Source organism: Syngnathus acus, chromosome 2, assembly GCF_901709675.1.
Source record: "Syngnathus acus chromosome 2, fSynAcu1.2, whole genome shotgun sequence".
Lineage (NCBI taxonomy): Eukaryota > Metazoa > Chordata > Actinopteri > Syngnathiformes > Syngnathidae > Syngnathus > Syngnathus acus.
This window is the reverse complement of record NC_051088.1, coordinates 17144193-17157927: the sequence shown is the minus strand read 5'-3', so window position 1 is coordinate 17157927 and position 13735 is coordinate 17144193. Positions and strand designations below refer to the sequence as shown.

At 40.0% G+C, this 13735-nt stretch overlaps 2 protein-coding genes across 2 annotated transcripts; one reads left to right on the top strand and one right to left on the bottom strand.

The window, feature by feature from the left end:
- Window positions 1-1610: 1610 nt before the first annotated feature.
- letmd1 (LETM1 domain containing 1) lies at window positions 1611-5022 on the top strand. The gene is made up of 9 exons (XM_037280393.1): window positions 1611-1984; window positions 2255-2394; window positions 2812-2927; window positions 2994-3076; window positions 3156-3342; window positions 3560-3661; window positions 4019-4171; window positions 4255-4351; window positions 4458-5022. Exons 1-9 carry the CDS (start codon window positions 1869-1871, stop codon window positions 4532-4534), a joined length of 1071 nt encoding a protein of 356 aa, XP_037136288.1. The 5' UTR covers window positions 1611-1868; the 3' UTR covers window positions 4535-5022.
- A 286-nt stretch (window positions 5023-5308) lies between these two features.
- cd63 (CD63 molecule) lies at window positions 5309-13653 on the bottom strand. The gene is made up of 8 exons (XM_037280403.1): window positions 13494-13653; window positions 12795-12880; window positions 8200-8388; window positions 8023-8097; window positions 7207-7305; window positions 6935-7078; window positions 6251-6334; window positions 5309-5616 (listed from the first exon to the last, which is right to left on the bottom strand). Exons 2-8 carry the CDS (start codon window positions 12858-12860, stop codon window positions 5551-5553), a joined length of 723 nt encoding a protein of 240 aa, XP_037136298.1. The 5' UTR covers window positions 12861-12880; window positions 13494-13653; the 3' UTR covers window positions 5309-5550.
- Window positions 13654-13735: the final 82 nt, after the last annotated feature.

Here is a 13735-nt window from a genome sequence, read left to right as displayed (position 1 = left end):
TACTCGGGAGCGATTTATATACATATATATGGTTTTTTTTCACTTTTTTGGGCATTTTATGGCTGGTGCGACTTATACTCCGGTGCGACTTATAGTCCGAAAATTACGGTAGCTACTTTTTATAAAAACGAAACTTGTTGAGCGACTTGTCACTTGGGCGCCACCTCCCAGGGTTTGCGTATTCTGTCCATTCGTGAAGGAGTCGCACTCAGGTTGCTTGCCTGTATTTCCACTTTTGTCACCCCGGGTAAGTCCTTGCCCTCTTGGACGAGTCGCATAACCTCGGCAAAGGAAAGCGACTTTACCTGTGAGTTTTCAGACTTCTGTCCTTCAGCATCGCTGCAAGATGAAGGTGCCACTTTGGAAGCAGAGATGGACCGCGCTTTGTAGCTAAAGGCGTCCACGGGCTCCACAAACCTGACAAGAAAGTCATGATCAGAGAATTTGTGGAAGCTCAATTTACAAATGTCTTTTTTTTTTTAACATTTTGTATTATTCGCAAAATTACCTCTATTTGCATACAATTCTAAATATACAAACAGTACATAAACAAGCCAAGTGGATGGATCTGTTACGTTTCTTCTCAAGCTGTGTCACCATCACTGGCAACGTGCATAACACATTGCTGGAAATTAAAATCAAATTGTATCCCTCTGCAGTAAAACGCTGCTGCATCTGTAGGCGGAAGTTCCACATCTGCATCCTTGATCATCCACTCACAAATCTAGCAGCGGTTGTATTTGTGAATGACATAAACGTGCATAAATCACTGCTTTTCCAACATATGCATGGGCACCAATGTCTTCAGCAATGACTGCCTTCCACTGGGCCCCTTATTTGTCATGAGCCAGAGTTTCTAAATAATTCTGCTCATGTTGTCTCTTTCTGAAACAAACTTCGTTTTTGTCGCTGGCAACACTGCGACAACACTGGTTTTGCAAATGGAATTAGTTGCTGTGGATCAATATTATAAATAAATACATATTGAATCTAAAGTTTGTTTGGTTTCTGTTAAATTTAGGTTGAAAAGTTTTTTTTTTAAATCCTTTCTAGGGTGCTGGTGGTAGTTGAGTTAAATATTTAGAATGACAGGCGTTCCACTCATGTCATGTGGATTTGGGGACATAGACCAACCTACCTGTTATAAAAGAAGAGTTTCGCGTCCAGTAAGTTTGCTTCTTGCCCAGAGACGCTGGCGTGTAACGTCTGCAGGCCCTGCAGGAATCTTTGATCAGCTTCGAAGTCATACGAGTCGAACCGCAAGAAAACGGACTCCATCGCAATAGTAGTCTGTAATTGCGTGCGAAAATGTCCATTTCAATATATACGGCATACGAACCCCGGCCGGCTGCAGCAGAAGTACTATGGCAAGTCCACTTGGACAAACTATGTACGATAGCCATAAAAACACTCAAAAGTAACATAGTGACAAATGCTTGCAATACCTTTTGTCAGTGAAAATATATGTTTTTACTAAATACGATGTTTGAGAGTATGGAACTGCATTAACAATTTAAAGCGGTCTTTTTTGTCTTAATACGCGTGCCGTAGGCCAGATCACGCATGCGCAGTATAGCCCGTGGAAAACTTTAGTACGGCAGGTCTATTTGGACAGAAAAAGTGAGTCAGACGCAATTTTAGGTGTGGCTCAAAATCACAATCGCGGAAATATTAAAAAACAAAATAGTTGCAAGCAAGGACGATTGACTGATGTAACTAAATTACAAACATATGAAAGAACACGTTTAATACAATATTATGGAGCGATATTGATAAGATAATTTACGGGAAGCGCGCATGCTTTGTGGCTGTTGTTATTGTGCATTTCCGTCATTACGGTAACGAAGCGAAAGTCGTCTTATACAGATATGGCGCTGTCCTGTTCAAGGCTCGCCAACAATTTGTCTTTGATTCGACTCTGGAGCGTCAGGACAAACCAAATTGCCAATGGACTGTCCGGCCCTTGTGTGTGTCACCAGTTCAGGTTTGTTTTAAAATATTGAACGTTCACGGATGTTGTCATCACTTGATCTGCATTTTTGTTTTCACTGTCTGTTAACAGACATTTCCACCCTGACAGTGCAGAGTTTGACATCCTGCAGCAATTCCCTATTTAATACTCATATTATTATTTCTGTTATTATTAAATTATTTGAACAAGAGGATTTCTTTTTGTAATGCTGTACATGGATTATTCCCAAGTATTGTTGCACGACTTATTGTTATTTGTTCCCCATCTTGAATTATTATGTAGACATTACTCGACGACTGAAGTCCGACGAGGGCTTGGTCGCTATGTGACGTCCAGGTTGCAGTGGGTCAACACCAAATATGAGGGGTTCCTCAAAAGGCGATTCCCACGCTTTTATCTGCTCTACCACACCTTTACAGAAGGTGAGGTCAAAAGGCCAAAGGTTAGACTAAGTCACATGCACAAGTCATTTACGTTTCAAGACTTAACTTAACCAAGTGACAAAAATCAAGGAATGACATTTACATTATTTTTGCAATGTGGCTCCAAACCAGTCTGGATATTTGTTGTGTCTTTTTCATAATGTAACGCTTATCCAACATTTAACTTAATGTTTGCGCAACTATGAGTGTGTGCAGTTGATGTAGATTAGCTGTTTTTGTTTTTTCATAGTTATTCCATGTTTTAGCTAGGGATGGATGGCGCTACACCAGAGTTAAAAAAAATCTGGAATAAATTGTGTGAACGTGATTAGTTGTTTGTTTATATGTGACCTGCGATTGGGTGGCGACCAACCCATTGTGTACCCTAATTCAATTCTTTTTATCCGCCCAATGAAGGATTCAAACTTCTTTTCCGAGATGCTCGAGACGTTAGCATGATCAAAACAAAGATGTCAAGAAACGGAATCAAGTTCCAAAATTTGTCCTACAGGGAAATGGAGAAACTCAGACAGGTGAGTACATTCAAGCTGTTGCTTCTCAAAAAAGTGCCACCATCATGACCGTAATGTGTGTCGCAGTTTCGCCGAAACATGTTGAAAGGCATCCCACTGGTGTTGATTTCCATTCCTCCCTTTGCCAACTACCTGGTTTTCATCTTGATGTGAGTCCCACTCCCAAGTGACAGAAAGCCCTTCAAATATTTGCCTGAATGAATGATTGTATCCGCCGTCCCAATCCAGGTATCTTTTCCCCCGCCAGGTGCTGATCCCTCATTTCTGGACTCCGAAGCAGCAGGTAGAGTTCCGCCAGTTGTATCATATGTTCAGGGCGCGTCAGCACCGACCCATCCTGCAAGGGCTCCAGCGTGCCAGCGGCAAGGTCAAAGATTCTCAGCTGAGGAGTCGCCTCGACATCCTGTGCTCTCAGGTATGCTAGTTTTCCCCCTAGAAAAATCTGTACATAACCCATAACTTGAAATATCTGATATCCAATGTTCTCCCCGTGCCTGTGCGGGTTTTCTCCAGGTATTCTCTCCCCCCCCAAAAACAATTGCGCACTCTATATCCTTTTGTGTGCCTTGCGGCAGTCGGAAAAGTTAAAAGCAAAACATACTTTTTTTTTTTTTTTATTCATTCAATTTCAGGTGCAAAATGGAGCAAACCCCAAAGTGTCCGAAATCCTTGCAGTGCGGAGCCTATTCTCGGGGACTCTGCTTGGCATGAGCAAGATGAGTGTGGCTCATAAGGTTGGTAAAAGTTTAGTTGTCTCCCTTGAGAAGAACACTCAAAAAGCAAAATTATCACTCCTATCAATTTAACTTTTTAATTTAAATTTAAAAAAATTAAATAAAATGTAAAACTCACCGTAGTCTTTTATTAGTGGTTCTCGAAATGCAAGTGGGAGTGGATAATCCCAGTGTATGTTTTCTCTTCCTTTGTCGTAGCCCAAGTCATCTATTTTTCCGTTACATTTTGTTTGTATTGTCTAATGAATTCGGTTTGTAAATGAGACTTAATGTGTAAAGCTCGACCTCCGTCTCAGTTGCATTCTGCTCCTCGAGTGGAATAACAAAATTGTATGTGCTTTCTCAACACATTTTTAGAGAAACATGAGCTCCCTGCTCTTCTTGACACGCCACCTCCCCGGCTTCCTGATTGGCCGACGGCTGTCCAGTCATGCCTTGGAGCTGCTCCATCTGGACCGAGCCCTCAACAAGCTGGGCCCGCACCAGCTCAGCGACTCTGAAGTCAGACAGGTGCGACCCTTGACCTTGGGCCAGGCCACCTGTGCCACATTCGAAGAGCCGCTACGGACAGTCGGGCTTTCTTTCGCTTTCAGGCCTGCTACTTGAGGGGACTCAACTCAGATCGTCTCGCCGTCAACCAGTGTAGAGAGTGGTTGTACCAATGGCTTCAGATCTCCTCCTCACTCAAAGGTAACAATCCCCATAATGCATTTTCTTTTTTTTATGTTTTGCTCAAACGGCTCCCAACATTTGTAAGTTTTTTCAAATGTTTTCTTGTCATCTTTTTGCTCCCTAGAGTCGGATGTATCGCTCCTTTTGCACTGTCTCGTGTTCCTCTCCGCCAACTTCCCGAATGGGATTAGCCGTACCTAATGGGAACCCGCACAGTCCCACTGCTTTGAGGGACTTCTCACCAGTTGACAGCATTTGTTGCTTTCCTGATAGGGAAACTGATTTCAAAATATTGTTTGATGGCATGATTAACAGATTTAGAGCTTTAAAAAAAAAAAAAAAAAAAAAACTAAAATTGATGAGCTCACTTGAAAGCTCCCACATAGTATGCACTGCAGTATCTCAGTGTTAAGAGTCGATCTGACTGGAGGGCAGTTTACACATTTCACTCAGCCTATCACTGGAAACGCATCACTGATTTCATAACATCAAAAACTCAGTTTACTTAAAAGGTAAAACGTCATAAATTTAAGTTGGATATTGTTGTCAAAAAACATTCCGTTTGCAATTGTCAGCATGTGTTGCATTTTCTTGTGTTTTACCTCAGTTCTTTTTTTAAACATTTGTATTAAAAGTGAAAGCTAGCAAAATATAATTGTAAAAAGAATGCTGTCGAATCAAAAGCAGACTAAACAAAAAAAAAAAAACTAATTTGTTGCATGGTTGTGGTAAAAATGTAACCACTGTTTGGCCTGCAGTGAAGCAAACTGCTGTGTTATGGCACTTTAGAGTTTACTTATTAAAATTTAGAAACAAGTCTTTATCTAATTACTGTGCCTTTGGCAATAACTGACTGCTTACATTTCAAATACATTGTCGGGATTATTTTGTTCTATCATTTACTCTTGTTCAGTGATGTGTTGCTGTGCCATATTGTGTCCCCCCAAAAAAATAAATGTTTACTCTTCAAACCAATTTGGATGGAAAGGTTCTTTAATAAAAACAAACCGGGAACCAACGAGCTTTAAAAACAAAACTTCACAAATTCTAACATAACAGCATATATATTCAAAATCGTCAAGCATCAAGAAATAGTGGACAGTGTTGTCGAATGGATGTTGCATGCCTACGTATGCAACACGTAACCACTAAAAGGGCTGCAAGATTGTTCTGGGCACTACAAAAAGGAAAGTGAAGCGATCTTCCACATGAGTCACTCACATGACTTCATAGCCACTCCGAATGCCTCGCATCAACACGCAGGCAAACACGACGCCCATCACCTACAAGGGAAAAGACCAGACAATACTAAGTCATTTGAACATGCCAAGCTTTTCAAACGCCGCCCGGCAACAGGATGTGCAGCACGTGACTAGTTGCGAGTCAATGTTTGAATTTCGACTAGTTATGAGTCAATGTTTGCATATCCATTGTTGATGTGTCCCTTTCAGAAATCATTCTTCGCTTTCCATCACAGGTGTCCAAACGTTTTCTTCCAAAGGCCACATCGAAAAAGGAAAGGATGCAAGCAGTTTAATCACAGTAACGTCCTCAACCAGTGCAGGTAAAGATGCGCGTAGAGCAATTATAGATTCCAATTTTACCATCTAGCGCCATATCACTGGTCATTGGGGACTTCAATCCTATTCCACGCTCTCATCTACTAACTTCACACATCACGCTTATGTTGGGTAGAAAATATTTATTGAGCTACTTGTGTATAGAATATTACTTTTATTACTATTTTATTCCGCTTGAAGTTTTAAGTCTGAGGTCTGGCCTCTGTGTATAATGCCGCCCTCGATTTGGGATCTTTTTTAGAGGGGGCGGGGCATGCATATTATGCACAGAATCTATAATAGAAAAGGCTTCTGAGCTGACGTTTGGACACCCCTGCTTCATAGAATACATACGTACCTCAATTAAAGCCAGAACAAGAGCGGCAATGATCACCCACAGGATATTTTTCTTCAGGAACTTCTCAAGTGCGTCATGACAACCCTTTAGGGAAATCAGAGAGGAAGGTTAGGCAGTACTCTACTGTATTTGCTTGACTACAAAGCGCCTCATGGGCATATTGATTCAAATGGGAAATGGTCAAAAAAGGTTTAATGAATGTATATCATAGCCTAGTGGTAGAGGCTCACGTGCGTGCATGGCTTTTTACTACAGTACAGATACCCACACCCACTCAAAATTAACATGTTCCTGTTGTGTGCTGTTGCTGAACAGGTAAGCAACGGCACTTGCATCATTTCGATTTAGTCAATAATTGTGTGAAATCAGGGCTTATTTAGCTCAACACGAAACTATTATTCTGTTAAATGTTTTTAGAATATCGGAGGAAGCTAGAGTACCTGGAGAGTGGGGAGAGGACTTCATGGAGAAAAACCTTTATCAAAAGTTGCTTTGTACATTGTGAAATTCCCACGTTCAGGTGGGATGGGAAAAAAAAACATGCACATCACCCAACCCTAATAAAACTATTTTAAAAACATTTACAGGATTATTTTACTAATTTCCAGCATCTGAAAATATTCATATACATTATATAATTATTTACGTACAAAGAATACTCCAATTGTTACTTTTGACCTTTACCTCTTGGTGCACTTTAGCAGGGTCCATCATGGTGCCAATGCCGCAATTGGCAGACATGTTCACACAGCACGAGTCGGGCACAGAGATGCCGTCGGGCTGGAAGTTTCGCCAGTCGGAGGAGCCGTTGATGCCGCAGCACTTCAACTGAAAGCACAAAGGAGGTCATCGATGAACGATGCACAGGCAGGTAAACAATGCAGCGGCAACACCCCAGGATGCGGCGCTGCTATGTCAGGGTGTAGTCAGTGTTTAAATCAATAAATGCCACTCACGTCCGCCTGAAGACCGTCCACGCTGGCTTTGAATTCAGCCGAGCTGTTGCTGTAACGTTTGATCATATCCGCCAGACTGTCCTGGACTACATCAGACACCTTTGTTGGGAGACAAAATGCCACTTTAGCTGACTTTGAGCAAGCGGCGGGCTACAACCTGAAACCAGCCAATCATGGGGCACATAAAAACAAACATCCGGAAGTACAATGTAAAGCTGGGTGCCAAGAACAAAAATTGTAGATCGTACTCAGTCTCAGATGGCAACAGCATTTCGAGGTCACATACAAGAAGATGTCAAAAATTTGTTGTCATGTGATACAAGAAGACATGCTCAATTTGTTTTTTTCCATACAATGTTGCATTGCGCTAGCATAGGTCAGGTAAAAACTCATTCCAACTTGCTTAAAATGGAGCCTAGGAAAATAACATTTTGACAGACTTGCAATTTTAAATCCATTCAATGGTCATCTGGGGATAAGATAACCTGAGTAACTGTTTCCTCACCGGCCTAGAAATGGGTAAATTCCTGCTGGATGTCGCCGTGAGAAGCCAGAAATGAAGTAACAAAGACAAAATAACAACTGATTAACTGTTTCGCTGGGCTTCACTGATTGCTTAAGAGTTGAAATGAATGTTCAATAGCCAGCCAGGTTTGCTTGCTCAAGGTAGCCGGCTTTCACACAATGCATTCTTGCGCAACTCCATGATTTCTTTAGCAATATTGTTGCATAAAGACACATTTTCATTTTTAGATTTGGAAAGAAGCTTCAATATATATATATATATATATACAGAGAGTGGGCAAACTGGCTCACTTTGTTTCTGAAGATGTAACCGGTGATCGCCGCCGCAATCTGAACAAGGATGACCAATGACAGAAGGATGGAAAACTAAAAGGAGAGAAATAAAAACATGAAAAAAAAACCCCAATGAAACACGACGAGAGAGTTTTTGTCATTTGGTGCTAAATGCTAACTATCCGGCAAAGTTACCAAGGTGACCATGCAGTAGTTCTCCTTCCAGGCGCCGCAGCAGCCGAAGAAGGAGATGAAGAAAATGATCACACCGACGGCGATGATGACGATGGGCGCTGCTGAAGCCGACACGTCACTGATCTTGACGGTTTGATGTAAGGACACCTGAACCAGGACTCCCACCACAATCATTGCCAGGCCACATAACTGTAAATAAAAAGGCAGCACAGGGGTTCAGGACAAAAAAAAAAAGGACTTTGATTCCTCTGTATATTTGCTGTTTTGACAGAATTTCTCACTTGCCCTGTTACACACGAGTACTTTGCTAATCGCACATCAGTCGGGCGTGATGAGTTAGCAAAAGGATACCAAACAGATGGAAGGAAGTTGCAATAGTCTGCGGTTGCCACTTCCCCCAGTGGACACAGTCAGACACTCGTGCGTCAGTGCTCGACTCATAAGATCTTTCACACACATTGTGATGGGAAAATGTTGAATCAATTGGAATTGGCTCACTCGATGCTGGGAAATCGGTTCATACTGAAAAGTATCCTAAAGGGTGTACGAGACCAAAAAAAAAAAAAAAAAAAAAAAAAAAAAAAAAAAAAAAAAAAAAGGGGAAAATATTTATAAAATGCTTTGAAAGACCTCTATTGAAAATATGGAAAAAGCTGAATTTTAAACTTAGTTTTAAAAGTAGGTAACTATCGCACAAATACTGTGGGAGAAAAGAATGATGTCCAAAAACCTGACTGGCCTCTGCTGCACGACATTGTATCTTTTGAATAAACTTGAACTGGGAGTAGCCCAAAACAGCTTGAAGCCTCTTTTATAATGTACTATTTGCTAAACTGCTGCTTATTGTCAAGTGAATTAAAAAGAGTACACTGCCACCACATAGGCCTTGCGTCTCAAGTTGGTGTTCGCAAGTCAAATACCGGCTCCTATCCTGAAAAATGGATCACTTCTATCTCAGAGCAGTTATTCGTTTGTCACTTTACGATATTTGAAGTGGTACACATTCAGCATAACCACAAGCAGTGAATTGAACACTCGAGAAGTCAAACTGTGAAATTCAGTCTAGATTTTAAACGCACTGCTGCGCGGTTTTTTTCCCTTCACCATGAGAGGAACTGACATCCCACATTATTTACCATATTCATGTCTGTTATACCAGTCCGTGCAGTTTTGTTTTGGGCAGGAGCACCGTAAAGTGATACTTGGGGCTGTTACATTTATATTTTGATACCAATCTGACTTTGTAGCTACACATTTTATTACAAATAATAATAATAATAATAATAATAAATAATAATAATAATAATAATAGAGACAACCTACAAAAAACATCACGAGAACAAAATATTACAGATGGAATTATGTAAATGAGGGTAAAAAAACCAAAAACCTCAGAGAACCACCTGACTTGGGCAAATATTCCCACATTCAGCATTTCTGTAATGCAAAGTGTGTCACGTGCCAAATGCGAAAGTCAGGTTTTTTTTAGACATCGTGAGAAGCAAGTCAAGAAACTACTGCTCTACTACCTATTGTACCAGAGAGAGGTGGAGATAAACGATTACGACCAAGATGCACCAACCCGAACTCATAAATGTTGCAAACATGACAATGGTGACATGATAAATATCCAACAGCATGTTCCCATGCAGCAAAGTGAAAATCAATTACATTTCTCCAAGTCATAGGTCGCGCCCTGCAACATCTCCAACTTTCTGGTTATGTCTAGACTACATTGTTTTTGTATTCTAAATACGGTACTTTTATTCCGTTACTCGCCAAGCCTGCGTATGTCAGAGGCCCCGTCGTTTTGCCGAGTAGTTCGCTAGCAGTGTAAATATTTGAACTCGAGTCAAACAGGCAGCTAATGGGTGCTTCGGGAAAACTAAAGAGCCACACAACAGGCAAACAGCAGCAAGCACATCAACCGCATATGACAACTTGGATCAAATATGGATGAGGAGTTTACGCAAAGTTGAAATATGTACAGCACATTCATAATTTCATTCTCTGACATGATTTATTACTGTGTATGGATCATTGCAACTAAATGTCCACTTCAAATCTTAACCACTTTTTTCAAGGCATAGAATCATTTAAAACAGTTATTCTAATATGTCTTTGACAAGCTTTTGTTAAAATATGACGAGCATGAAGAATTTAGTGCACTTTGCTCAAATGAAGCTGTTTAGTGGGGGCAGCCCTAACTCACCCTAGAACGTCATTGCTCGGCCCACTGGAGCAACAGAGCAAACGGATTTCGTTACCATGACAACGAGGTGCAGCGCGAGGGGTGGCCGCATGTTGAGCCCTTGCTTGAAAAACAGCATGGATTTGAGTTTTCTCCATGGAGTGGTGGGCGTAAATCTCGATCCCAATACCACCCATCACGTCTCATCTTAACCCCGGAAGGCGTGTTCATGCGAACCAAGACATTGGAGACTGAGTCTCCGTAAACTTTAGGGGCGGGGCCACGAAAAGATGCAACATTCCTCCCCTGGCATCGCACCGCACCTGCCCCACCCACTATTTGAACAGCATTACAATAATACAATGTTTTTATCTTAAATATTACATTTCCACTTTTTCTTCATATTTGCCTTGTTGATCATATGAACAAATTTTTTCCAACATAAGACTGTTTTTCTAAATCTAAAACATTTTCTTCAATTCATAGTGAATTATTCTCTTAGTATTTTGATTGCATTTAAAAAAAAAAACCTACCACTTCACTTCATTATAAAACTGTGTGTATACCTATTTTTAAAATTGTTTTTGGAAGACTGACAAGAAAATGTTTTAATATACATATATCATAACAGTAATTCTTCTGCATTCTAAAAATGTGAAGATCACATTTTCCTATGAAATATCTACCTTAATTGGTGACAAAAGAATTAGTTTATCACAGAAAGAGAACTTTCTCTTCTTAATAAAACTCTTATTCCTGACAAAAAATGCAAATTTATTTTCTTACTGTGATTTTTTTTTTGTACAGCTTTATTCTAAATATTTCGATTGAAATTTTATTCTTGAAATGTTACTCGTAATCTCTAATAAAAATGTAAAATTCTCATAAGGTTTCTTTCTCAAAAACATACGTACTACTTAATTGTAATGTTTTTTTTAGACAAACTGACTGAAATAACATGAGAATTTACTACTTTACATGTTACACAATTTGAGCATTTTTTTTTACCTCAAACAATGTCATTGTGTAACTATGTAAAGAGAATAAAATCTTCTTTGTCACTGACATCTTCCTCTTTTCTGTCAAACAACAATTGAACTTTAAGCACTTGGAGGAAAAAGAAAAAAAAGTCACATGACACCATTGCGAACTTTACAATCTGGTCATAAGATTCGCATTCCATCATCAGCACTTGCTGTAAAGAGCTTAACACACACACACACACACACACATATTTTCAGATGAACTCACAACATGAATTGTGAGCCCAATTTTTTTTTTTATCATTTGTCACACTTTTTGGAGACAGCTGGTCAGTCAGGTGCTAGTGTATGTTCATGGTGATGTCATCTTATACACAAAGCAAAAGAGGCTTTTCTAAATCACAAGACCAAAATAAGTGCGCTGATTTATTTACTAGACTAATTAAACAGTTTGTTCTATGTTGTTCACACATTTTTAAAAAGCTACAATGATAACGTTATTTTTATGCTCTATGAAACTTCCTGCTCTCTTGCAGTTGCCACAATGATCAAGTGTTTTTCACATGAACCCTCCTGTTTCCTTTTGATAAACAATATACAGCTATAGAAAAAAAATATGCTACAATGAAAAAAAACATGATTTGAAGTATCTACCGATACATTGTTCTTATCCAATAGTTTGCCAAATGCAAAAAAGCAAAGAGCCTGCCCAAATTGTCTCACCACATGCTTAACCAGTTAGTGTTTAATAGACTTTCATACCAAAATGTAATAATTGATAACTCTGCACAGTTACGTCACATCTCAAATCGACAGCTGCTGTCACGCGGAATTTGGTATATGCACAAACTACAATGCATTTGCATTGGTAAGAACAATTGTCACGAGATTGAGGGAAATGGCAAAGGTGAAGTGATTTTTGCAATCCAAGAGCATGTCGCGGACTGTCTGCTCTAATCAAGTTTTCTTACACTAAAATATTTGTTTATATAATGTTTAAAAGTGTCATCGTGATTTGTTCTTTTTTTTATTTCACAATAATGTTTTAGTTACAAGACAAGGACCGATAAGCAATACAGTTAAGACTTGTAATATTGATTAATGCCAATCCCTAGTGACATTGGAGTCAATGCTAGCAATATCATGGATAAAGAAATTATACAGATTTATTTAACACTTGTCCAAAGACACCAGCCAAAGTGTTTTTTGTTTCAATTATCCTGCTTGTTATTGCGCCATACACAGGAAGTTAACGGTTTGTTCAGTGCAATTTAGGGGATTTGTTTTTTATTTTTTAATCCATCAATCCAAACAGTAAATTACGCACGCGCGATCGATTTCACATGATGGAAAATGGGAACAACTCCAGTTTCCTTTTTTCATTCCCGAGCTGTAGTTAGTGGAAAACAGCAGAGACTCACCCAGAAGATGAAGTTGAAGAAGAAGAGCAAGTACTTGACGCATTTCATTCCGCCCTCGAGAGTCATGGTTGAAGAGGATCGGCTTCCTGGATCAACAAGGAAGGCAGAAAACAAATCATTTATTTCCCCTATGATGCTAAAAGTGTGTGAGAAAAAAAAGTGTGTTAGCAGCAGCTGCTTCCCAAACGAGAAGAACATCTGAGTCATTTCCCCAACCGTGCTGACAGAATATTTTAGTTTGGATAAGATCAAGCAAAATCTACAGATCCATTTTTAAAAGAACTCGCTTTAACAAAAGTTCTTAAGTCACTAATAATAGCTCAACTCTGGATGGACCCTTGACATTCAAGCAAAGTGACCCGAGCAGAACCTCGCCTGGCGGGGGAGGAATTCAGTTCTGCCTCGAACCGTTAACTACTACCACCAATGCCGACGAGGACAAAGCAAGCTTTGTCCAGCGTCTAAATGACATCGAATCAAGCCAGTTAGTAGCCTTATTGAATTTCTTCTAGAGTTTGCCGTGTCAATTAGTCGACGACGTGTGGGACGGAGCGTGTCGTATGTGTTTAGCAACAACTTGGAAGCTTTTTAACAAATTGGCAAGATTAGGGCGTAGCGTTCATGTAAAATCGGAAAACAAGATATTTAGCAGGAAACCCTCGCAGGGAGGTGTAACTTTATTAATATTTTATGGCCTACCTTTAGAGGTGTGTAAATTTCGTGGACGGAGGACAAACAGGTCTAAGCGTTGAAGTTTTGGAGAAGTTGCGTCGCTCCTTGCTGCTTGCTAGTCCCGCCCCAAGTGACGAAGCAGAAGATGATGACGATGACGATGATGATGATGGCGACCCCTCCTTTGCCTCGGATATATATTGACCTGAACTCACGTGACACCTTCATGGGCTGGCCTCTCGTTAAATCATGCATTTCGTCATGTGACA